This window comes from Camelus ferus, chromosome 4 (assembly GCF_009834535.1).
Source record: "Camelus ferus isolate YT-003-E chromosome 4, BCGSAC_Cfer_1.0, whole genome shotgun sequence".
Classification (NCBI taxonomy): Eukaryota; Metazoa; Chordata; class Mammalia; order Artiodactyla; family Camelidae; genus Camelus; species Camelus ferus.
This window is the reverse complement of record NC_045699.1, coordinates 19,201,625-19,228,473: the sequence shown is the minus strand read 5'-3', so window position 1 is coordinate 19,228,473 and position 26,849 is coordinate 19,201,625. Positions and strand designations below refer to the sequence as shown.

Genomic DNA, 26,849 nt, shown 5'->3' with positions numbered 1-26,849 from the left:
CACAGTCCCTCTTAGTCACGTGGCCACTCACAGCTGCAAGGTATGTTGGGATGTGTAGGCTGGCTGGGTGCCCAGGAAGGAGAAGAAACAGCCATCAGCATCTGCCTCAGTCAGCGTGCAGAAACGTGGAGGACTGAAAACCTGCCCTCCAGACCTCCATGGTTCTTTACATTAATTGCCAAGGCTGCCTTTGCAGTTACACTAGCCTTTCCTTGTCTTGCACCAAGCCCTTGAAGAGGCTTCTCAAACTTATGTCAAGGCGCACCTTTCAGTGGATGCCCTACTTCAAGGTGTTGATTCTGCCATGGGGCAAGCGCCTTCTAAGTACAGCAAGCGGTCTAGTTAACAAGAAGATCCTGTCTGGGATTTTAAAAGAGAATATTCCAGCATCACCCGACCTGGCAGTTCAGTGGAGATTAAAGACACTAATCCTTATAATCATGTCAAGTTACAACCCATTATGACTACGCTCATTTATTGATCCTTTTGAGCAGCAGAGAGGGCACTGTGTTGCTGATAAGGTATGTCACCAGGGGGGAAAAGTAAAGGCTGGTCCTTTTCCTTTTCCTTTTTTAGACACAGGTCACACCAGGGAGTCCAGAGTGTGGAGCCTGTCCCCGTAACTTGTCAGCAGCACAGCTTTGGACTTTGTTCTGTGTGCGAGTATATTTTCTCTCATTTTTCAGACTTTTCTGTCTGTAGAATGTGCTGTCATATCACGACAGTCTAGGAAAAAAAAATAATAATCTTCCACACCCTGACCAAGCTTCTCAACAACAAGGGCACTACCAAGCAGTACCCGTGGATTCTAGAAAGTTCCCTCTTAACAATAGTCTTGGTGTTACATTTACAGCAGAAAGGTAAATTCCAAAGGTAGAAAATATTTAAGGATTTGGCACTAGAAATAATAAGGCAGCCATCAGAGCTTCTCGAGGGAGGCAGTCTGGTATAAGGGCAGGCAGTGCCACATCCTTGTTAAGATGCGAATCTGTGGCATCAGATGTATCTAAGATCGGATCCCCACCTGCGTGTTGTAGGTCACTGGCGGCGAGGTAGGGAGTAGGGGGGAGTACAGGGGCTTTGAGCCCATGTAATCATTCAGGAATCCAAACTAAGTCACTTTAGGCAGATTTCTCAATTTCTTTGAGTCCCATTTTCCTCTTTAGTAAAATGGAGTTGATAATAATGCTTCATAGGATCTTTGTGAAACAGGAGTGATTATGCTTATTAAATGTTTGGCTTATTGCAAATACTCAGCAAACATTCCTTCTCCCTCTGACATGTTCAGGATGCTTGGGCATAGCTCCTGACCTCAGTGCATTCCTGATGTCTAGGCATTCGAAACGTCAGTGTCAGACATGTATATCTGCTGCGTTTTCAAGGGACTCTGGCATACATGAGGGCTGGTGATACTTTCTGAAGCATCATTGTCATCTCTTGAGAGAAAAAGAAAAGAACTCTATGATGCCTTGTTTATTTTTCCTCTTCCCTTGTTCCGACTTTGTCAGAGCCAGTCATGGCAGGATGGGCTGTCATTCTGAAGCATCTTCTTGACGCCATTCTCTACCTAAGGCTCACAGTCTTAGGCAGGATTCCCCCAAAATGTGACACCAGCAACTCTACCTCCATCGGCAAGTTCATGACACAGGCCCGTGTTTGACCGAGTCTCAGAGAGGTTTGCTAGCATATGTATCAAGGAACAATTCCTAAATCATTTGTCTTTCCTTGGCACTGCCATTGCTTCTGTGTCTCCAGTGTTACAGAGACTGGAGGTCACTTCCTTCAACCCTTTGTTGTCCTGAACATTTCCATTTCTCCCATGATCCCCTCTGCTCTCACCTGAGGAGTTCAGCCCTTTAGGTAAAGACCCTGTGTTATCCTGTTAAACACACTTGATCTCACAGAGGAATGAGGTACAGAGTGATGAAGGGACTGGAAGATGTTTACAGCCACTTCCGGGAGACTTGAGAAATGGCTCTATCCCTAGGCTGTCTCTCTCTCCCTCCTCCTCCTCTTTCTCACCATCCCTGTCTCTGCCCCTGGGCTGCCCTGCAGGGGCCCCGTCCCTGACCGGAGAAGGACACATAGGGGAGCAGCAGGAGCTGCCTGTGTGACATGTGGAGAAGGCGCCACGAGTGCTGGCCCTGGAGGTGCACACGCCGTGGTCCACGGGCACAGTCTTAGAGCGAGAGCATTCACCCCCACCCTTCACTTAGTCAGCAGCTTTTGTTGGTGGAGCTGAAAGCCCGTTTAGTGCAGCTCTCTCACTCTGCCTCCTCGCTCTGGAACAGCCTCAGTTCCTATCAGGGATTGTTTGCCTGCTGTCCACGGCTCTCCTCGGAGGAAGGTGCCCACCGGGGCTGTACGTGGGCAGTTCACGGTGAGGGAAAGGGGTGAGTGCTGGCAGAAGATGGTTTGTAGGCCCTCATTTTTCCTTGCACTTTCAGGAGAGAAATGACTAGGAGGGTTTCCTTCAACTTACTTTTCAGAGGCTTTCCCCTGAATACTGTGGAATTTTTTTTCCGGCATGAAACTGGATCTCAGGGTCCAAAGTCCTAGCTGGCACGGCCGGGCATCATGATGCTCTTGCTCTCCCTAGTGGTGCTGCAATGAAAACTCAGCTCTTCTGTCTTTTACCTGCATGATTTCTCCAGGTACACTAGAGACAGTGCCAGCCTGGCCCTCTCGTGCACTTGAGCATTAACTATCGCAGTGTGTGCCCCTCCCTGATGGGACTGGGGCTGCAGTACCCAAGTCTCCACTCTTTTCAGCAGCCTTGCCTCCTTCCTCAGCCGGTTAACCAGTCCCTAATGATTTCACACTGAATCATGGGTAATCTGAACAAAAGAGGGGACCCAAGCTTCACTCTTCTGTTCCCCATTAACAGGGAGAAAGGCCCTTCAGATTCACCGCGTTGGCCATACACCTTAGGCCACCATTCCACCACTGGAAACCCCACCTACAGCAGCAGGGCAGCTGGGACACCAGTGAATTCACACAAGGCAGCTTACTGGTAGTGAGGGAGCAGGAGAGCACCCCACCCCTCTCTGCTTCCTGCCACTTGGATCTTGGGAACCACAGGTGCTTAAGGGACCAAAATGAGGGCTGATGAGCTGGCTGTCACAGAGTGGACTGTGGGTAATTGTGTTCATCGACGACAACGAACAGGTACACAAGTAACTCTTGAAGGCACCTGCATTCTCAATAGTAGGCTGCCCATTAAAGGTAGCGCTGCCCTCACCCTAAGGGCAAAATCCAGCCCCAACTCAGGGAAAGCACTCAAGTTCTGGCTCTGACTATTCCTGGCTTTGACATTCTAAACATGCCCTGAATACATGTCCTAAGAATTTTACGAGCAAATACTGTGAGCTGAGTCAGCAGCCTAGATAGTGCAAGGGATGGAATTTTCTGCTCCCCGGAGACCTGTGGATTAATGCCACATACTTTTTGACTCTCAGCTCACTCAGAGCTTGGCCACCTATGAAGTCTCCACTTCCAAAGGCTTGCCCTATACTGAAGCCTCCAGCATGTTAACCACAGGAAAACTTCCTCAGGAATTAAAGCCATTCCCTTCCTAGTCTATTCAGGCTGCTCCAACAAATGCATTGGGTAACTTGAACAGCAGAAGTTTGTCTGTCACAGTTCTGGAGGCTGGGAATTCCAAGATCAAGGTGCCAGCCCATTCAGTCCCTGACAAGGACTCTGTCTGGCTTGCAGACAGCTATCTCCTCACATGATGGAGAGAGAGAGCATGAGCAAGCTAGCTCTCTAGTGTCTTCTTACAAGGGCACTAATCCCATCACAAGGGCCCCTTCCCTATCATAATCTCATCTAAACCTAAAAATCTCCAAAGGCCCCACCTCCTAACACCATCACACTGTGGGTGGTTAGGACTTCAACATATGAATCTGTAGAGGACACATTCAGTCCCAAACACTCCTAGAGGACAGAGCCTGACTTCCAAAGACAGGAACCCCATCCCAATTCATGTGCCCACACTCTCCCCAGCTCACTCTCACAACAGTGAACTTGGATTGAGGAGAGGGCAGAATACATTTGGGAATTTGATATTTACAAATGTTAGCCACTATATATAAAATAGATTTTTTTTTAAGTTTCTTTTGTATAGCACAGCAAACTATGTTCATTCAATATCTTGTAATAACCCTTAACGGAAAAAAATATGAAAACAAACATGGTTGCCAAAGGGGAAAGGGGGAGGGGAAGATATCACAGTATCTTATAATAACCTATAATTGAAAAGAACACGAAAAAGAATATATATAAGTAAAACTGAGTCACTATGCTATATACCAGAAACTAGCACATAGATATACTTCGACTGTACTTCAATTAAAAGAAAAAAAGAGTGTTATGTTTGTTTCCTGTCTCTGTCAATTCATTATGTTTGTTTCCTGTCTCAGTCATTCATTTTCACTGATATATAGGTTTGATTCTTAGGTGTTTTCTCCAAAGAGTTGGGGTACCCTTCTTCCATCCTGGCAAGTGCCCTTTCCCAGCTGCCTCCTTCCTCTTCTTTTAACCAGCCTCTCTCTTCCTGCCTCATCAGTGTCAGTTTTAAAAACCAAAAGATCTCAAGACAGCTGAGAGGTCAGAGGCCTTATTTAGTTTGGCTGAAGGACAGTAGAAGACGCCCAGGCAGGTGCTTCCTGCAGGGCAGCCCCGGGGCGGGCCCGCCTAGAGGCTGTAAATGTCTCAGGGATCACCTGAATGTGTTGGCCTATGAGTTTGTTTTTTTTCTTCCTAGGTGTGCCTGAAGCTGAAGTAACTTGGTTCAGGAATAAAAGCAAATTGGGCTCCCCCTACCATCTGCACGAGGGCTCCTTGCTGCTCACAGCCGTGTCCTCCTCGGATCAGGGCCTGTACTCCTGCCGGGCAGCCAATCTGCATGGGGAGCTGACCGAGAACACCCAGCTACTGATCCTAGGTAAACACCTCGAGGCTGGCTGCCCCCGGTGAACCCCGCTGGGGGGCCTGTCTAACCCACCCTCTCCACCTCCTCTTGTCCCTCATCTGGTTAAGTGCATAAAGGTAGAATCAATACCCCTTCTCTTCCCTCACCTAGGGGCCATCCGCTAGTGAGAAAACAGACTGGGGCCAAGCAGGCATCAGTTTGAACCTTGGCTCTACTGCTACTCACTGTGTGACCTTGGGCAAGACACTTAACCTTGCTAAGCTGTAGATGCTGGTCTCTGTGTAGAAACCTGCAGTGCGAGGACTGCCTATATTTGGGGTGGTATGTGGCAAACAGAGGCAATGGAAGTAAAGCAGTTATTCTTACCTCCTGTGTTAAGGACTTCTTTGAGAATCAGAAAAAAGCTATAGAAGACCTTCTCCAGAAAAGTTGATGCAAGCAAAATTTTTCAAATAATTTCAGGAAGTTCATTCATGGTCCAGCCCACCTCACGTCCACACTTGTACCCCCTGTCTTAGTCCATCTGGGCTGCTATAGCAAAACACCACCAACCAGGTAGCTTAGAAACAACAGAAATTTGTTTCTCACAGAAACTGAGAGACACTGGAAGTCCAGGATCCGGGTGCCCGTATGGTGGAGCTATGGTGGAGGCCCTCTGCCTGGCTGAGGGGTGATGGCTTCTTGCTGTGCCCTCCTGTAGCAGAAGGGAAGAGCCAGCTCTCTGGGGTCTCTTTTCCGAGGGCATTAGTCCCCATCATGAGGGCCCCACCCTCATGAGCTAATCATCTCCCAAAGGCCCCACCATCACCTTGAAGGGGTTAGGATTTCAACATACAAATTTTGGGGGACACAAACATTCAGACTTTAGCACCCCCAAACATGAGAACCGCTGAGTCTAACACAGTTCCTGGCATAAAATAGTTATTTTAAAATAACAACAGTTGCTGGGACACCACCCAACACTCACTGATGCCCGAGGCTGAATTCTAGCTATAACCCTTTTGTCCCCTGGATTAGGAACCCTCTGTTTCTCTTCCTCACAGAGTCTGGAAGTTAGTGGGATGCGGTAAAGAAGCTTGTTTTGTCTTACTTTAAAAAAAAAAAAAAAGTCAATTATTAGAGCACTTATGCTAGCTATCTAAGAGAAAGCCATCATTCTTAGGGGAAAAAAGGAAAATGTGAGAATAATTACACACACACACATGCACACACACACACACATGATGGACTTCCTCAGGGAAAATAAGTAAACTGTATGTATGCTTGTATTTTCCCACCCCAAATTGATGATATACCAAAGCACAGAGTCTCCAGCCCCTGCCCGCTCAGATTTCAGAGAGGCCCAGATGGGTTTTCATCTCACCAGTGGCTGCATAAACCTCTAGTCATCTTAAGAAGCCACAGAAAATCAGCTCCATGAAGGATGTCATTTGTTTCGTGTTGGGTTTCATCTGGCTGCGCTGCTAGTCTGGAGCCCGAGGCCCAGAGACTGTTGCCCCACACTGAGTTACGGTGCCTGCCATGGGGTTTTCCTCCTTAATAGCCCTTCCTCGTGGCCTCTGCTAGCAGAGATGAAAGCATGGGACCTGTAGCAGCCACTGCAGCTCCGCTGATGAAGTGTGCCGGCTCCGGGAGCCGGGGCTGCCGCGTTCCAGCTCCAATTCGCTGTGACCGTGCACGTGGCGTTTGGAGAGCGTAATGGCTTCCTATTTTAATCAAACTGGATGGGGGAAAAATCACTACTTAGATCCTTAATTTTAGGGCTTTCCTCAATCAGACGTCTTGGTTTTATTCATCAGTTTGTTCATTTTTATAGGTACTTTATAGACCTAGGAGTAATGTTTTTCTTTTTTTAAATCAGCCCAAAATGTGACTTCATTTTTAAATGAGGGATTTCCTGTGTAAAGCTGAGGTTTGATGCCACAGTGTGTGACTTAACCTGTAACGTGGAGACCTGAAGTGTCGTGAGGCTGACTCTCATTCCTGCATTCATATACCCATTGGACGAATATTCATTAAGGGTTGCCTCTAAGTCCCATGTAGAGCTTTAGGATAAATACAAGTGGTGACTTCTGTCCTTGGGGAATTTACAGTTCCCCTAGGAAGATTGTCTGGATATGCCTTGAAAAAGTAAATTATGATAGAAGCTGTGAGGGCGTCCGGCGGGGCTGACATTTGGCTCAGAAAGATCGATGGTTTTGAAGAGGGGACATAACCTCCCGTTTTGTGTCTTACTAAATAAACAAAGGCTTCTTGAGCTTAATATTGTTGAAGGAATATTCACTACTCAATTTCAATAGTCTTGAGGGAATTCCATGTCTCTCAATATTCAATTTCAATGTTTTTGAGGGAATATTAAAAAGGAAGAGAGGAGGAAAGTCTAGGTGTGAATAAACTGTCACTATCCACTAAAATCACGGTGTTTCAGAGTAGAAAGAGACCTTGGGAATGATGAGGTTTGTCATCTTTTTATAGATGAGGAAAGCTAAGGCTTGGAATAAGTGACTTGCCCAAGTTAGTGAATAAAAGAGCCAGAGTTCACACTGAGGGTCCTTGAATCCAGTCATGATGTTTTTACAGTATACCATGTAAAGAATATTTTTAGATTATCCATTATATATATATAATGTTTTTATAATGTTTAAATTATATATATCAAGCTCATCATTGTTTTCTGTATGTGAAAGTCTTTTACCAAGGCTTGAAGTAGATTCAAACAGCACTGTGACTGATTTATTTGCCATCCCTAACAAGTACTGAACAAGGTGGCAAGCACACAGTAGGCCCTCACTGAACACTGCTGAAATGACCATCAATTAGAGGGCAGCATTCCTGCTTCTCTTTCCACTGCAACAAGTGCTCTAGAGAAAAAGGGCTGGGGGTTTGGCCTTGGAATGTGAATTGCAGTGCTGCAGGAGACGCAGCAAGAGGGGGACGGGCTCCTGCTTCCTTCCCAGGAGAACCTGGGGTCATCCTACCACTACATTTAGCCGGTCCCTGCCTCTTTATTTGTTATATGGAAATAGTGAACAAGTCACCACATTCCCCATTTTTGTCACTTTTAGCTCTGGTTAACTGGTTCCTAATGATGTCAGCCCTGACTCCTTATAAGATTTTGAATAACAAGTCATCCCTGTCCTTATCTGGTCCTACTTGGGCATAAAAATCCACATCACAAAGCAAATTGCCAGCTTCACAATTTTCTGGACCCTTTTCTTCAAAGAAAAAAACACTCACAGGATCCTTTTACATAAGAAATTCCTGTGGTGTATCCCCGTCTGTGGAGACCAAAAGAAAGTACCTCCCTCTAAACGATGTTCTAAGAGTTAAATAAATCAAGGAGTATAAAATATTTTAGCACAGGACTTGGCATACAGTAAATGCTGAAGAAGTGCTGGGTTTTTCACGTGTCCTTATAGTGTGCTTCCCTTTACCTGCACGTCTATAGCGTGCCCAGTGGCACCGCGGTATAAGTGGTATACAGTGAGGGGTTCCAGAAATCAACATGCCTGATGCTTATTACTAACTTTACTGTTTCAGGCACCAAATATGTTTGAAATTCTGACTCACCTTGATAGGAACATCTTCTCTATGGGAAAAACAATATTAAAGGCAATGGTAGTAATGCCCGCCTTACACACAGACACACTTACACGCATGCCCACCTCTCCCTTCTCCCCTTAAACAGCAGTGATGCTTCAACCTGCCTGATCCACCATCTGCCTTCTCACAGATCCCCCCCACGTCCCCTCGCAGTTGGAAGACATCAGGGCCATGCTTTCAGCCACTGGACCGAACCTTCCTTCGGTGCTGACGTCTCCTGTGGGAACACAGCTGGTCCTGGATCCTGGGAATTCCGCTCTCCTTGGTGAGTCCAACCCTCTGGAACATTAGGCAGAAATCCAGGGCTGGACAGGATTTATGGATGGGTGACTGCTTGTAGGTGGGAGGGAGGCAGCAGTGGGGGGTGGCCAACAGGAAATCACTAAATTGCCTACAGGATCCAGACTCACTAGTGGAAACTTGGCTGACTTTCCATCTGAGGTGAATGCAGTTCTTAGTCTGGACTCCAGCTTGTTCAGAGTCCAATGTGGCTCTGTTCTGAATCCTCTGGGGCTGATGCCACGGTCCAGATCCTCTCAATCAGATTGATGCTCTGAACTTTGAGAACGATAAAGCAGTAAAGAACAGCTTCTGTATCTCATCTCCCTTTGCCAATTGTATCCCAGGACTCCCCTATGACCTCCTCTTACCTAAATTAGAGCTATAACCAGCTTTCAAGGAGAAAACTGCATTATCAGTACCTCTCCAAGGCCAGGCAATCTATTTAAGCCTCCTTCAGTAGGTAGGGCTTAATACCAACCCAGACAGACTCCTCAAGGCAAGTGTTTAATGCCATCAGGTTGCCATCAGGTACAATTTCCCTGGAATCTGTCATTGGGAACCTTCACCCAGTTATTGCCCACATGGCCGGTGCCCTCGTGTAGCAGAGAATTGTATCCAGGTCCTGGGCCCCTCACACCAGGACCACGGAGATGCCAGAACAACCTCTACAATCCCAGCATGACCTCTGGAGATGGTCGGGATGGAAAAGAATTCTTTGGCCTTCAAGGCCTGGGAAAATCAGGTCCACAAAATGGAGGAAGTCTTGGCCCCAGATGTTGGTCGTGGTAACCAGAATTATTCCCTTGGTTCAGTGTGGAAAGTTCCTCTACCTCTACCCTTACCCTCACCCACTAGCAGGGAACAGGAGGCCCATGGGTTCCCAGTCATACTAGTGATAACATGGCTACAAGGCTTGGTATCTTTAGGGCGATAACACAGGAAGATTACCTTCAGTTTTTGTTATCTGAAATTAGCGAAGAATGCATATGAGCATAGGGAAAAAGCTTCTGATTTCTTTGTTCCTGATCTGGGTGAAAATAAGACACAGATAGAGTAAAAGGCAGCCCTATTCTGTTTCTCATAACTTACAGGAACTTGGCATTGAGTGTTTCCACGTCGTGTTGATCAGAATTCACAGTTTAAAACTGCTTCTTTTGCGGGGGGGAGGGGTGTCAGAGGGTGCATCTAGTGGTAAATTTATTACAGATTAAATGTGTGCATTGTAAACCTTTTTTATTTTAGACCCGTCACTCTGAGAGATTGTCATAACTATTTATCATAGCCCAGTCACTAGCAGGGTGTGCAGCAACAGTTTATTTTCAAAATCAGTAACTCTTGGGTCACTCGGTGCCATTCAGCATCCTGGAGAAGTTAACCTGCTCATATTTTTCCACTTTACTTTCTTTCTCCCGTATTCTGGAATAATATTTTGTCTCATTTTAGGCAATAAGAATTCAGTGTGCTTTATGCTGCTGCATTCCATTTCCAGTTTATGGGGCTTTGTTACCTTAGACTGGTATTTAAATCTGACCATTAAGAGATATCTTAATGCCTTAGTTCGTACACAGACTGCTCTACTTGAATAAACCACTGAGTCAGTATCCATAAAGCCCCTGAAAGTAACTGCGTGGGCAAAATGGACTCTAGTGGTCAATGTCAGTATCTTGCCAACACTATAGAACTAGGAGAGATCCATGTGGAATTGTGGAGATGAATTAGGGAATGATGTCAAGTACCAGGACTCTGAGAAGAAGGTCACTGAGACATAGCCTCATTGTTAGGCTTTGGAGCTGAGCACTGAAGGAATTGGGGTGGGGATTCAAATAGGCACAAAGAAAAGGAAACAGGCACTCACGGTGAGGAAGATGCCATGAGCCCAGAGATGAAAAGTGTGGGATGTATATCAGGTATCTGCTCAGAAAAAGCTGTAAAATCCTCTCCTTTAAAACTGATGATAGGCAGCTAAACTGGGGTAGAAAGTAGGCCTTCTAAAGGAACAAGCCTCAGCCAGAGCTTGTCCACTCAGGTTTGACTCCAGCCCTTACCACAAATGTTCTAAGAGCCTCCTTCTATCTCGAGCCTCCCGGCTAGTGACTCATCCTGATCTGTTAGTTTGTTCCTTCCCGTTTGGACCGGCTCCCATCCCTGGCTCCTGTTGGTGGTCCTTTCAGACCAGAGTGTGCATTCTGGGTGTATGAAATAGGCCAAAGAGAGGCCAAAGAAGAGATTCTGCACAGGGCTGCTCGGAACGTAGAATGGTAAACGGCATTCAATCTCGGAGGACCTTGATTATTAGACTGTGGAAATAGATCTGCTGTGTGGAAAGATCTTCAGAGGGTGTTTAAGTAGGAGACTGATGCAGTTAAAGTAATATTTGAAAGATGAGTCTGACATTCTATAAGAGTGAGTAATCAGTAGTGGGAGAGAGTTAATGAAGAAACACTACTTTGAGGGTAACAGATGTTCTAGATCAGGATGGAAATATGTGGCAAAGAGCCTTGTTAATCACCCCTTCCACAGCCAAGTCACCCCTAATCAATCCATGGCACTCACTCAGCCCAGGCTCTGACTTGGAATTCATCTTAACATTCCCACGAAGCACACTGGCAGTTGATACACAGGAGAAAAGCCATTTGCCAGCGCCATTGCAGCCAGTAAATATAGAGACTGCTGTGTATTTCTCCCATCTACGAGGTATTTGGCTGCAACACGTTGAAAGAACTCCGTGATTCTGTGGCACAGGGACAATAACTCATGGGCTTTGATTCTATGGTTTCGTGGGAGGAAGGGGAGAAGGGAGATTTGGGGTTTTTAAAGTCATGTGTCAGAGCTAACTCTTCTCCATAAAGATTTGAGTGCTGAGACTCCCAGTAGGTGCGTCTGTTGCAGAAAGGGCTGTTTCAGTTTTCAGACACTCTGGCATTGATTTCACTTCAAGCCACTGCTGCATCTTTCAAGAAGGAGTGTTCACTGAGTGACACATGCATGGGTTCATCTTGGCCTCACGTCCCATAACTGTAAATGAAGACTTGGGACTAGTGAGTCCCTTGCCATCCTCACACTCTGCTCTCTGACATGGAAAATATCCAGTAGAGGCTCAGCTGTGCAGAGTGGACCCAGCCTCACTGAATCTGTTGTCCCAGGCAAGACAAGTCCTCATTTTTTTTTTGTCCTTGTTTTCCAGCTGTCCCTTGTGCAGGGAGGCCGAAACTGCACCAGCTGTTCTGGAGGGCAAGGCCAATGCCCATGCCTCCACCTCCAGGCCCAAGCGGTACCCTGCAGGGCTCCATTTTTAAAGCAGCAGCATCAAATGCCTTCCCCAAAGCACCCTTTTGCAGCCTTCTGTTCAATATTTTTTGTGGCCACTAAGGCCCAACACTAATATTTCTCACAGTACCACTTATAGGGCATTAACTTTGATATTTTTTGAAAAATAACTTGTATTGGAGTTTTTATTTTAAAAGCAATACATCTTCATTGTAGAGCAGTTAAAAATAGAAGCAAAAAGATGATGAAAATGATCTATAATTACCTAGCCCAGAGGTAACCAGTGCAACTATCTTTTTCCTGGCCACTAATATATACATTATATGTATTTTTGGTCTAAAATGAAATCATACTCTAAATACTACTTGTAACTTTTTTCACTTAATGGTATATAACAACCGTCTTCCAATCATTGTCACTAAATATTTTTCTATAATTTTGTTTTTGATGGCTGCACTGGTAGGAGGTACCATATCTTATTCAACAAATTCTCTAATGTTGAACTTCCCAATTCTGTGCAATCTTTTGCTAATATAGAAACATAGATATGATGAATACTCTTAATCCTAAATACTTGTGTACATCCCTGTTTATTTAGAATCAATTTCTAGAAGTGGGATTACTGTTGCAAGAATTTTGTATATTTTAGATTTTTACAATATGTTGTCAAATTGCCCTCGAAAAAGGTTTTTTACCCCTGTTAATATCCACCAGCACTATATGAGAATTCCCATTTCCCCCAAATATTATCAACAATAACCAAGAGTTATTACATTTACCATTTTAATTGGTGAATATACAGTAGTATAAAATACAAAAAGTGGTATAATTTTTATCTTTTGATTATGATTTTTCAATAATTTTGTTTTTAATGTTTATCAGTCATTTACATTCATTTATGAATTGCCTGGTCAGGTTCTTTGTCCATTTTTTAATAGGTATTTAACCTATTTTATTGATTTTTAACATCCAATATATAGGTATGCTTGATATGAAATTTTTTATTGAAGTATAGTTGATTTACATTTCACTAAGCATAATACCCTCCAGGTCCATAAGTGTTGTTGCAAATAGCTAAAATTCATTTGACTTTGTGGCTGAGTAGTATTCCGTTGTGTGTATATACCACATCATCTTTATCCATTCATCTGTCAGTGGACACTTAAGTTGCTTCCATGTCTTGGCTATTGTTAATAATGCTGTTGTGAACATGGGAGTATATGACATAGAAGCTTTTACGTTTTTTAACAGCCTTATTGAGAGATAACTAATGTACAATAAATAATACATATTTAAAGTCTAAAATTTTATATTCTGACATGACTGCACCTATGAAACCATTACCATGATCAACATAATGAACATATCCATCATTCCCAACAGTTAGCTTGTGCCCCTTTGTAATTGTTCCTTCACACCCCTGCCCTACCCACTCCCACCACAGGCAACTACTGATCTGCTGTCAGTATAGATTAGATTGGATTTCTAGAATGTTACATAAAAAGAATCATACTTTTGGGAGATTTGGCTTCTTTCACTCAGGATCATTATTTTGACATTTGTCCGTATTGTAACTTGCATCAGTAGCACATTTCTTTCTATTTTTGACTAGTGTCCATGGTACAGATACAGTACAGCTTGTTCAGTCACTCACCTGTGGAGCGACACCATTTCCCATTTCTGGTTGTTACAAATGAAGCTTCCGTATGTATGGACACATGCTTTCACTTCCCTCGATTAAACACCTAAAAGTTAAATAGCTGGATCATATGGTAGGTAGATGTTTAACATGTTAAGAAATAGCCAAACTGTTTTCCAAAGTGGTTGCCCACTTTACATCCCTACCAGCAGTGCCCGACAGTTCTAGTTCACATTCTGACCAACACTTGCTATAGTCCATCTTTTTAATTTCAAACGTTCTACTAGGTGTGTAGTGGTTTCTCATTGTGGGTTTTTTTTTTTAACATTTTTTATTGATTTATAATCATTTTACAATGTTGTGTCAAATTCCAGTGTAGAGCACAATTTTTCAGTTATACATGAACATATATATATTCATTGTCACATTTTTTTCTCTGTGAGCTACCATAAGATCTTGTATATATTTCCCTGAGCTATACAGTATAATCTTGTTTATCTATTCTACAGTTTTGAAATCCCAGTCTATCCCTTCTCACCCTCTGCCCTCTTGGCAACCACAAGTTTGTATTCTATGGCTATGAATCTATTTTTGTATATTTATGCTTTGTTTGTTTGGTTTTTTTTAGATTCCACATATGAGCGATCTCATATGGTATTTTTCTTTCTCTTTCTGGCTTACTTCACTTAGAATGACATTCTCCAGGAGCATCCATGTTGCTGCAAATGGCGTTATGTAGTCGGTTTTCATGGCTGAGTAGTATTCCATTGTATAAATATACCACCTCTTCTTTATCCAATCATCTGTTGATGAACATTTAGGCTGTTTCCATGTCTTGGCTATTGTAAATAGTGCTGCTATGAACACTGGGGTGCAGGTGTCATTTTGAAGTAGTGTTCCTTCTGGATATATGAAGTAGTGTTCCTTCTGCCCAGGAGTGGGATTCCTGGGTCCTATGGTAAGTCTATTCCTAGTCTTTTGAGGAATCTCCATACTGTTTTCCACAGTGGCTGCACCAAACTGCATTCCCACCAGCAGTGTAAGAGGGTTCCCTTTTCTCCACAGCCTCTCCAGCATTTGTCATTTGTGGGCTTTTGAATGATGGCCATTCTGACTGGTGTGAGGTGATACCTCATTGTAGTTTTGATTTGCATTTCTCTGATAATTAGTGATATTGAGCATTTTTCCATGTGCCTATTGATCATTTGTATGTCTTCCTTGGACAATTGCTTATTTAGGTCTTCTGCCCATTTTTGGATTGGGTTGTTTGTTTTTTTCTTACTAAATCGTATGAGCTGCTTATATATTCTGGAGATCAAGCCTTTGTCAGTTTCATTTGCAAAAATTTTCTCCCATTCCGTAAGTTGTCATTTTGTTTTACTTCTGGTTTCCTTTGCTGTGCAGAAGCTTGTAAGTTTCATTAGGTCCCATTTGTTTATTCTTGCTTTTATTTCTTCTAGGAGAAAATTTTTGAGATGTATGTCAGATAATGTTTTGCCTATGTTTTCCTCTAGGAGGTTTATTGTATCTTGTCATATGTTTAAGTCTTTGATCCATTTTGAGTTGATTTTTGTGTATGGTGTAAGGGAGTGTTCTAGCTTCATTGTTTTACATGCTGCTGTCCAGTTTTCCCAACACCATTTGCTGAAGAGACTGTCTTTATTCCATTGTATAGGCTTGCCTCCTTTGTCGAAGATGAGCTGACCAAAAGTTTGTGGGTTCATTTCTGGGCTCTCTATTCTTTTCCATTGGTCTATATGTCTGTTTTTGTACCAATACCATGCTGTCTTGATGACTGTAGCTCTATAGTAATGTCTGAAGTCTGGGAGAGTTATTCCTCCAGCCTCTTTCTTTCTCTTCAGTAATGCTTTGGCAATTCTAGGTCTTTGATGGTTCCATGTAAATTTTATTATGATTTGTTCTAGTTCTGTGAAATATGCCCTGGGTAATTTGATAGGGATTGCATTAAATCTGTAGATTGCCTTGGGCAGTGTGACCATTTTAACAATATTGATTCTTCCAATCCAAGGGCATGAGGTATCTTTCCATTTTTTAAAGTCTTCTTTAATTTCCTTCATCACTGGTTTTCTGCGTATAATTCTTTCACCTCCTTGGTTAGGTTTATTCCTAGGTATTTTATCGCTTTGGGTGCTATTGTAAACGGGATTGTTTCTTTACTTTCTTTTTCTGTTGATTCATTGTTAGTGTAAAGAAATGCAACTATTTTTTGAAGGTTAATCTTGTAACCTGCCACCTTGCTGAATTCTTCAATCAGCTCTAGTAGTTTTTGTGTGGACCTTTTAGGGTTTTCTATATATAGTAACATGTCATCGGCATATAGTGACACTTTTACCTCTTCTTTTCCAATTTGGATCCCTTTTATTTCTCTCTCTTGCCTGATTGCTGTGGCTAAGACTTCCAAGACTATGTTGAATAGGAGTGGTGATAGTGGGCATCCTTGTCTTGTCCCAGATTTTAGTGGGAAGCTTTTGAGTTTTTCACCGTTGAGTACTATGCTGGCTGTAGGTTTGTCATATATAGCTTTTATTATGTTGAGATATGTTCCCTCTATACCCACTTCGGCGAGAGTTTTTGTCATAAATGTGTGTTGAATTTTATCAAATGCTTTTTCTGCATCTTTTGAGATGATCATGTGGTTTTTGTCCTTTCTCCTGTTGATGTGAGGTATTACGTTGATTGATTTGCATATGTTGAACCACCCTTGTGTCCCTGGGATGAACCCCACTTGGTCATGATGTATAATCTTTTTTATGTGTTGTTGGATTCTATTTGCTAAAATTTTGGTGAGGATTTTGGTGTCTATGTTCATCAGTGATATTGGCCTATAATTCTCTTTTTTTTGTAGTGTCTTTGCCTGGTTTTGGTATCAGGGTAATGGTGGCTTCATAGGATGAGTTTGGGAGTATTCCCTCCTTTTCAATCGTCTGGAAGAGTTTGAGAAGGACTGGTATGAGTTCTTCTTTGTATGTTTGGTAGAATTCCCCGGTGAAGCCGTCTGGTCCTGGACTTTTATTTGTAGGGAGGTTTTTTATTGCTATTTTGATTTCATTTCTAGTGATCGGTTTGTTCAAGTGGTCAGTTTCTTCTTGATTCAGTCTTGGTGGACTGTATGTTTCCAGAAACTTGTCCATCTCTTCTAGGTTATCCAGTTTGGTTCCATATAGTTTTTCATAATATTCTCATATGATATTCTGTATTTCTATTTTATTTGTTGTAATTTCTCCATTTTCCTTTCTTATTTTGCTAATTTGTGCTCTCTCTTTTTTCTTCTTTGTGAGTTTTGCCAGAGGTTTGTCGATTTTATTTACTTTTTCAAAAAACCAGCTTTTGGTTTGGTTGATTTTTTCCTATGGTCTTGTTAATCTCTAGTTGTATTTATTTCCTCTCTGATCTTTATAATTTCCTTCCTTCTGCTGCCTTTTGGTGGTTTTTGTTCTCTTTTTTGAAGAAGGCCTGTATCGCTATAAACTTCCCTCTTAGCACCACCTTTGCTGTGTCCCATAAATTTTGTGTGGTTGTTCTTTCATTTTCATTTGTCTCAAGGTATTTTTTAATTTCAGCTTTGATTTCCTCATTGACCCATTGGTTTTTTAATAGCATATTGTTTAATCTCCATGCTTTCCTTTTTTCTCTCCTTTGTTTCTCTGTTGTTGATTTCTAGTTTCATGGCATTGTGATTTTAATTTGTATTCTCCTAACACCTAATAGTGTCGAGCTTCTATTCTTGTGCTTATTTGCCATCCTGATTTCTTCTTTGGTGAAGTATCTGTTCAGCTTTTGCTCTGTGTTTTTTTGATTGGGTTTTTTGTTTACTTATTATTGAGTTTTGGAAGTTCTTTATATATTTTAGACACAAGTCTTTTATCAAATAAATGTTTTCCAAATATTATGTCCTAGTTAGTGGCTATCTTTTCACTCTTTTGGTGTTTTTCAGAGTGCAGGTTTTAATTTGGATGAAGTTCAACTTATTAATTTTTTTGTCTTCCAGATGATACTTTTGGTGTTACAGTTAAAAAATCCTTGCTTACTCCATAGTCTCAAAGACTTTCTCCCATATTTTCTTCTGAAAGTTTTATCATTTTACATTTTATAGTTAGCTCTCTCATTTACTTTAAGTTAGTTTGTGTATATATAGTGTGAGGTCTATACTAAAGTTCATGTTTATGCATATGGGTACACAACTTGTCCCATTACTGTTTGTTGAAAAGGTTACTCTTTCTCCAGTGAATTGTCGTCGTGCCTTTGTGGAAAATCAGTTGTCTTTATATGTGTGGGTTTATTTCTAGACTCTCTATTCTGTTTCAATGATGTATTTGTCACTTTCAACCACATTCTAGCCAATGCCCTTTGAATCATGAGGTTTTCCAGGCTGGCTCATGGGAACAGGAAATTTTCCCTTTCAGCTCCTTCTCCTAAACCCAGAAAGTCCACTGAGTCCACCTGGGTCTCCCTTGGCTGCAGCCTGGAAATTTTCTCAGGGCACAAAGCCAGGGCAGCATAGGGCTCACCTCATTTTATTACCCATTTCTCAGGGATCAGTGTCCTTCATTGCCTCATGTCCGGTGTGTTGAAAACCACTGCTTCATTTTTTGTTCACTTTCTTATTATTTTGGTCAGGAGGGTAAATCCAGTCTCTGTTACTCCATCTTGGTCAGATACAGATATGTGTGTGTGTGTTTGTGTGTGTGTACACACACATACATATATAATGTATGTATATAAAATATATAATATATGTATAATATATTTTATATATATAAGTAAATATATCAAGCTGGTACCCAAGTTTGGTAATCATGTTCTAGGATTATTACATAGTTACTTTTAAGAGATAATGTCTTCCAGGGTTGGCAAACTATGGCCCAGGGGCCAAATCTAGTTCACGACTTGTTTTTGTAAATACAGCCTTATTGGCACACAGCCACACCCACTCACCTACCTAGGAATTGACTGTGGCTGCTTCTACACCATATGTCAGAGCTGAGTGCTTACTATAGAAACCATGTGGCCCACAAGCCAAATTATGTCCTATCTGGCCCTTTATAGGAGATGTTTGCTGGCCCCTGATCAAGTGCACCCTGCTCATTATGCAGAAAGGATGCCGAGGTCTGTGGTATGGGTCACATGTCTCCTGTCCCCGAGGTGGATCATAGTCTGGATCACTCTGTCCTCTATCCTGCCACTGTGTTTTCTTTCTCCATGAAGTACAAGGGCCTGAAAGAGAAAAGTGAACATAACTTAACAGGAGTAGTGTTCTTCCCCAGGAAGTCTAGGAAAGAGAGAAAATCTTATTATAAAGGCCCTGGACTTTTATCAGAATCAGATGACCTCAGGGACCTCCAGTAAAAAAAAAAAAAAAAAAAAAAAATACAGGTAATGATTTGTGGCTTAAGAAAAGCAGTTCAGTACTTTTTCGTATAGCTTCTTTAGGTCCAGAACCCGTTAGAATGTCTCAGGGAATATATACATAAGGGTTTGTGAGTAAGCTCCAGTGCCCAGTCAGAGGGACTCCTGTGCATCTCTGCTGGAAATTCATATCATGTAGGGCCACAGGGAGCCAAGCTGCACACACCTTTTCTCACGTTTTGTGATTTACCAAGAGGAGAGCAATTCAGGTGCTCAAACCTGAGTGTGCAAAATTTTCCATAAAAGAAATCATTGTGCGAGGCCCCTCTCCCCAGCTGGGGACTCGAGGGTCACAGCCAACACACAACAGAAGCCCCTGGGCGTCAGCAGCAGCTTGCTTCCCTGGCCTAGCCCTGCACAGGGAACAGCTTCCCTTCTCAGAGCCCTTTCAGCCCCAGAGAAGCCGGGCCGTGGCCCACAGGCCACAGTCGGGCAGTGGTGGTTTCCTTCTGGCAGGTTCCCCTCTCCTCATTTGATGGGCTGAGAACCACAGAGCCCAGCTGGCATGAGATGCAGTTCCAGATGTCTCTGCTAAGTGCACCGATGCTCTGGTGGACCAAAATCTCATGCTCAAAGGTGAAAGGATGTTTCTTTGTCCAACACTGATGTTGTGACTGGGCGGCTCCTACAGATCCTCTCACAGTGAGGAGGCAGCTGGAGCTGGAATTTAGGGGACCTGGGTCTGGAGTCAAAGGTGGAGTTTACAGTCACTGTTCACATGTCAACCCCTCAAGGTAGGAGGGTTTATTAGACAGTTGAATAAATATCAGTGTTCGAAGTTGAAAGCCTTGGTAAAGAGCCTAAAGAAGGCAGTATGTCAAAGATCGATCGACTTACTCATTCAGTAAATATTTGTTGAGAGCCTGTTCTGTGCCAGTTTGAATTCTAATGGGGGCACTTTGAGTCTGGTGGGGAAAGTAACTCAAGAGGACTGTGATTAAAAGAGGAGGAACTGGGTGCTTGGGGGGCCTGTGTCAGGACAGCACCCCCGATCTGAGTTTAGGGAAGGTTTCTCAGAGAAGGGGATATTTGGGCTGAATTTGGGAGACAGGGTGGAAGTTACCTAAGTGGAGAGAGGGCATTCCAGACACAAATTCCACAGCATTTCAGGCAGAGGAACCAGCAGAGGTTTTGAAGCAAGAACATCTAAAGCATCTGAGGAACCATCATAGTAAAGACTAAGGGAAGAGGGGCCTAAGATGAGGCTGAAGAGGGCAGTGGGAGAAAACTGCTGGCATTCTGAGCCACTGTAAGACTTCCACACGTGCTCTAAGTGCAATGGGAAGTCTCTGCATGATTTAAAAGCAGGAGAGGACATCATCTGATTTGCATTTTTAAGAGCCCGTTCTGGCCACAACATAGAGGGTGGATTCTAGGGGAAGAGACTAGATAAATACACTATTTAGGAGTGGCTGCAGTATCCTAGGTAAGAGATAACCGTGTCTTAGACTAGAGAACTGGAGAGAATGGAAAGAAGTGAATGAATTCAAGGATATGTAGGGAGTAATACCACTGGGACTTGGTAAATAGATTAACATGGAAGGGAAAGATAATCCACACAACCAATACGTCCTTTTTTTTTTTTAATTGAAGTATAGTCAGTTTACAATATTGTGTCAATTTCTGCTGTACAGCACAATGCTTCAGTCATACATGAATATACATATATTTGTTTTCATATTCATATTCTTTTTCACCATAAGTTACTACAAGATATTGAATATGGTTCCTGTAAAAGCATCTGAGTGTTTAGGCTTTTCTCTTTGCAACTACTGGACCTCCTATGTGGTGATGACGCATTTCAGTCCACTCAAGTAAAGGTGTTAGATAAAAATGGAGACCTACATAGGTGTACAACTGCACAGAGGGTGGTGATGAGGAGAAGGCTTGTCCAAAGCTTCTGTTGTTAAATCGTGACTCATTTCCTTAACACCCACCTGCTCAGTCTCCATCGATGCTAGGTCCTGGGCCCCACTCCCAGCCTTGGAGGAACTGAGAAGTAGGAAGACAGACAGAAAAGCTCTAAAGAGTTGCAGAAGAAGTCAGACGGAAGAGAGGAGGGGGGTCTCTTTCTTTGATAAAGTGGGAATCAGAGAAGGTTTAACAGAAGAACTGTTCAAACTCAGTCCTGAAGGATGAGTAAAAGCCTTCCAAGCACTGATGCAATAAACACATACTTGCTGAGTTCCTTCTATGTTCTGGGCACCACTGAAGGCGCCGGGGATGCAGCAGAGAACAAAATAGATAAAAATCCCTTCTCCTATTATTGTTACCTTTCTATTGTAGTATAGTTGATTTACAATGTTGTTTTAGTTTCTTGTGTACGACAAAGTGATTCAGTTATACATATATATATATTTCTTCATATTCCTTTTCATTATAGGTTACTACAAGCTACTAAATATAGTTCCCTGTCCTATACAGTAGGACCTTGTTGTCTATCTATTTTATATATAGTAGTTAGTATCTGCTAATCCCAAACTCCTAACTTAACCATCCCCACCTCTTTCCCCTTTGGTAACCATAAGTTTATTTTCTATGTCTGTGAGTCTGTTTCTGTTCTATAAATAAGTTCGTTTGTATCATTTTTTTTTAGATTCCACATATAAGTGATATCATATTTGTCTTTCTCTGACTGACCTACTTTATTCAGTATGATAATCTCTAGTTCCATCCATGTTGCTGCAGATGGCATTATTTCATTCTTTTTATGGCTGAGTAGTGTTCCATTGTTCCATATATATATATATATATTTTTTTTTTTTTTAACATCTTCTTTATCCAGTCATCTGTTGATGGACATTTAGGTTGCTTCCATGTCTGGGCTATTGTAAATAGTGCCGCTATGAACATTAGGACGCGTGTATCTTTTTGAATTAGAATTTTCTCCAGATATATGCCCAGGAGTGGGATTGCTGGATCATATGGTAACTCTATTTTTAGTTTTTTAGGGAGTTTCCATACTGTTTTCCGTAGTGTCTGCACCAGTCTACATTCCCACCTATAGTTTAGGAGGGTTCCCTTTTCTCCACACCCTTTCTAGCATTTGTTGCCTGTAGACTTTTTAATGATGGCCATTCTGACCAGTGTGAGGTGCTACCTCACTGTAGTTTAAAAAAAAATCCCTTCTGTTACACTGTTTACATTGTAGTAAGGGAAATAGAAAATAAACATAATTAAGTAAAAGGCAGAGTATGTTAGATGGGGTGAGTGCTACGGGAAGAAGGATGGCTAGAGCCTACGTGGGATAGGATGCAGTTTTAAATTAGATGGGCAGGAGAGGACTGACTGACTGCGACAGGAATCCTTGAGCAAAGACTTGAATGTGAGCTCCAAGCCATGTCTGGAGGAAGAGAAGAGCGTCGTAGGCAGGGAAAGGGCAAACGTGCAGTCCTTGAGGCGGGGACATGCCCAGTGTGTTCAAGGAACAACAGGGAGGCAGGTGTGGGTGGCGGGAGCAGAGTCATCAGGGTTGTGTGTGGAGAGAGAAGATCAGAGGTAATAAGACTGAGGACAGATTGTGTAAGGCCTTGTAAATGCTCATGTTAAAATAACAGTGAGAAAGAAATCTATAAATGCCCAAATTTATAAACAGACTCAATATTGCACTGAGCATCACGGGCTTTTCCAGGATTAGGGAAGGGCAGGCAGAAGTGATTTCTTTTATTGGCAACCATGTGGCCAACTGAATGTTATAGAGCTGACTCTAGTAAAACACAGGCTTATCAGGCTGGCTCTGGTACAAGCCAATATTGCTGGCTTAATTTGATTCACATGTGTTGTGCACCTGCTACATCTACCTGGCCCTGAGCTGGGCTCCTGCTGGCAAGTGCCTGGCTATTTCCTGCATCGAGGAAGGGGTTCCTGACTATACAGTAGAGTCACTTAGGAAGCAAAAAGAAAAAAAGTGTTCCACCAATTAAGACGGAATCTCTGGTCTGGGGTGGAGTTAGGCATCAGTATTTTTAAAAATGGATTCTCAGAACCTGAATGGAATTTCAAAGTCACTTCCTTCTCCTCTTCTACCCATGTAGAGGCTGGTATTGGAAAATAGTATGTTTTATCATTTACAGTTATTTCAGCCTGGCATTCAAGGCTCTGTGCTACCCAGACTTAGCCGCTTCATCCATCCTTCCATCTTATTCCTGAGTCAAATCCAGTTCACTTTTGAACAACACAGATTTGAACTGCACAGGGGTCCACTTACATGTCCATTTTTTCCCCAATAAATATACAAATGGTTCTCCTTATTTGCTGGCTTTGCATCCATAGATTCAACCAACCACAGATTAAAATTTCCATCTGCAGTTGGTGGAATCCCCAGATGGGGAACCCACAGACATGAAGGGCCAACTATGCTATGCCATTTTATATAAAGGAATTGAGGGTTTGATTTAGGCAAGGGAATCAATCCACTGTGGATACAGAGGGCTGACTGGAGTCCCCCCCCCCCCCCCCCCCGATTCCAGTCAAACTTTTCCATAGTAATTGCATGGCCTTGAGTTTTCCTTGCCTGAAATACTGTCTCCCTTATCTTCCTCTCTGGCTAAATCCTAGAAGTCTTCAAGGCACAGCCAAGCCCTTCTGTGAAGCCTTCCTGCAGTGCTCTAGCGTGAGTGATCTCTCCCTGCATGCCTATTAAGGGACCTGCTCTAGACCAGGGATGCACAAACTTTTGTGATAAAGAGCTGATAGGAAAAACTTGAGGTGTTGAGGGCCATAAGATATTGCAAAGACTCAACTCTGTTATTGTAGTGTACAGCAGCCATAGGCAATAAGTAAACGAATGGGTGTGTCCATGGTCCACTAAAACTTTATTTACAAAAACAAGGCTGGCCTTGGCCCCCAGGCCATGGTTTGTCTGTAGACCACTGATGAGACACTTAACCTACAACGCCTTGTATTACTAAAGGTATTCCTCACCTGCGTCTCCCAGCTAGATCCTGGGTCCTGGGGAGAGAAGAGGCTCCTTAGAGACTCTCAGGTAATTTAAAACAGGGCTAGGGAGCAGAGCTTTGGCTTAGAAGTCCTTGTGAGTCATTTCCACCTCTTATTTCTATTATAATCGTAGCTCTGTCATCTGTCCCACATAGCTCCACCCTCACCCCACCCACTGCACTTCCTGATTGTTCTGGTACAGACTAGATTGGGCACTTCCTGAACCCAATTCTGAGGAAATTCACATGGCAACAGTCAGTGAGGACCCCAGGCCACACCTGTTGAAAAGCCACTTTTCCTATGATGGTTAGGAAGACTTAGATCATCACTGCTTCCTCTCTAAAGATGGCTATGGAAACAACAAGTTCTGATGGTCAAAGGTTAAGTAAAAATTAATCCACAGTGGGGGCCGCTCCCCATCAGAAACTGCAGGCGTGGCATGGAAAGTGATGCAGAGGAAAGGTTTTTAAAAACCATGAAGGAGAAGGCTCACATACTTGATGCGGAAAGGGAAAGAAGAGGAATTGACCCTTTCAAAGAGACATGAGTTGGCATCTGTTTCCTCATTTATATTGGGACCCTGACGTTTTATGTCACATGGAACCTGCTTCTGTTTTCCTATAGCTTTACCCACAAAGAGAATATGCTTTGCTATTAAGACAAAAAGTCAGCACTTTGTGGTTGTTTATGGCCCATGTTTATGTACTTTGTGTCTCTCTTTTTTTTTTTTTTTTTTTTTTTTAAGTAAAATCCCAAGTAGAGACTAGAGAGCACATAGGAACTGCAGGAAGCTCTGTAGCACACAGAGTGTAAAACGAAATCAGTATTTCAGCGGGCATTCATGAGGGGGCCACAGGAAGGAGCAGAGCGGCTCTTTGGACTGGAGTGAACATTCGTAAATTTAAAAAGACACCAGAGCATAAGTGACCCTTAAAATAGTTGGACACAAAAAGCAAGGCAGTAAATCTCCCTGCCTAGCCACTGTTCCAGGCCACAGCAAGCATCCAGGCACGGGCTTATTTTAAGACTCCAAACAGTCAGGAAATGGGGACCTTGAGAAACTCACACACACTTGCCCCTGCCCTTTCCTGGCACCAGGACACAATTCCCAGGCCATCTGCCGTCCTCACCATGTTTGACAGGAATTACGTGAATGAGTTGGATGTCCCTAAAATAGACAGTATTGAAAGCCCATCAGTGGGAAAATGAGGAACTCTTACTCTTTCCCTAATAAATCCTTCCTCAGCCCTGAACCGGCTCTTGAAAATACCCACGCTGGTTCTGTGCTTCTTTGCGTGGTGCTAGAGGCAGGTTTACAGCCACCTCAGGGCCCAGAGGCACATGGTAGAGAGCAAAGCAGGATCGTGACCTAAGACCTCCTCCTGCCTCAGTTGCTTGGACACTTTGTTGAGTAGAGAGAACACTTCACAGGACACTTTGTAGAAGAGAGGAGGGGGCACCTCAATTAGGAGACCCATTTTTAAACCCTCAGCTTCTGCTTCCTCATTTATAAATAATTGTCTTAGTCTGGGCTGCTGTAACAAATGCCACAGACCGGGTAGCTTATAAACAGCAGAAATTTATTTCTCACAGTTCTGGAGGCCAGAAGTCCAGGATCACAGTGCCAACATGGTCACACGCTGGTGAAGACCCCTTTCCTGATCCCTAGCCAGCAGCTTCTCGCTGTGTCCTCACAAAGTGGAAGGGACTAGGGGTCCCTGTTATAAAAACACTAACCTATTCATGAGGGCTCCACCCTTACGACCTAAGCACCCCACAAAGGTCCTACCTCCTAATACCATCACACTGGGCATTAAGATTTCAACATATGAATTTGGGCAGGGGGAGACACTTAACATGCAGACCATAGCAATAATGCCCATCTCACAGAATTAATAATTATACTAAGGGTTAAATGAGAGATCATCTGCAGCCTGCCCAGTTTAGTGCCTGGTATGAAGTAGGTCCTAAAGTATGTTAACTTCTTGCCTCCATAACTGACTGTGAACCAAGAAGTCCATTCCATTCTCTTCTTCACTAGGATCTGCCACAAGTTCTTCCTTATAGGAATGTGTTGCCATTGTGAGTGTGAATTACTGGTTGAAAATCACTCAGGAGATCGGTGCCTTGTAGAAGAGTTCACTGTGTGCGGGGTTCTGGGTAGGAGCAGAGAAGCATGAGGTGTGTCCTCTGACATAAAGGAACTTCGAATCTAGTGAGAGAGAAAAGATCAGCAGAGAAAGAATGGTGGGGAAGCAGTGGTAAGTCCATGAGGAAGAATAGCTGTGAATTTATAATAAAAGACCAAGGTTTCCCTCCTCTCCTAGAAGTTCTCTTCCCATCTCTCCATCTGCCCCATGCTGTCTTTTGGGGCCCTTCACATGCGCATTAGAGCTCGCTGAGCACAGCAGCTGGGAGCACCGGCTCTGAAGCCAGAAGGCCTGGCTCTGCCACATGCCAGCAGCTGCATGACCTTGAGCAAGTCCTGGAATTCCTCTGCCTTTGACTGTAAAGTGGAGGTAATAACTGTATATACCCCCAGGGTTTTTTGAAAAGAGTAAACGAGGTGATGTGTGTAAAGCACTTGTGCCCTGGCACGCAGTGAGCGCTCGGTTAATTTCAGTCATCATTACCTTGGCAGCACCTGCTCTTGCCCCAGCCCTCCCCTTCCTGAAGTAGAGGAACAAGAACTTAATGCCCCTGGGATACTGTATTATATACTTGAAAGTTACTAAGAGAGTAAATCTGAAATGTTCT

General features: G+C 43.1%; 1 protein-coding gene across 3 annotated transcripts in view; it reads left to right on the top strand.

Annotated features, from left to right (window-relative positions):
* The window catches only part of ADAMTSL1 (ADAMTS like 1), an 825,910-nt gene that overhangs the window by 745,776 nt on the left and 53,285 nt on the right, over positions 1-26,849 (top strand). For all 3 annotated transcript variants that reach the window (XM_032477631.1, XM_032477630.1, XM_014555590.2), the window contains 2 exons: positions 4,769-4,948; positions 8,670-8,804. In XM_032477631.1, coding sequence (XP_032333522.1) covers positions 4,769-4,948; positions 8,670-8,804 — 315 coding nt within the window. The remainder of the gene's footprint in view (positions 1-4,768; positions 4,949-8,669; positions 8,805-26,849) is intronic.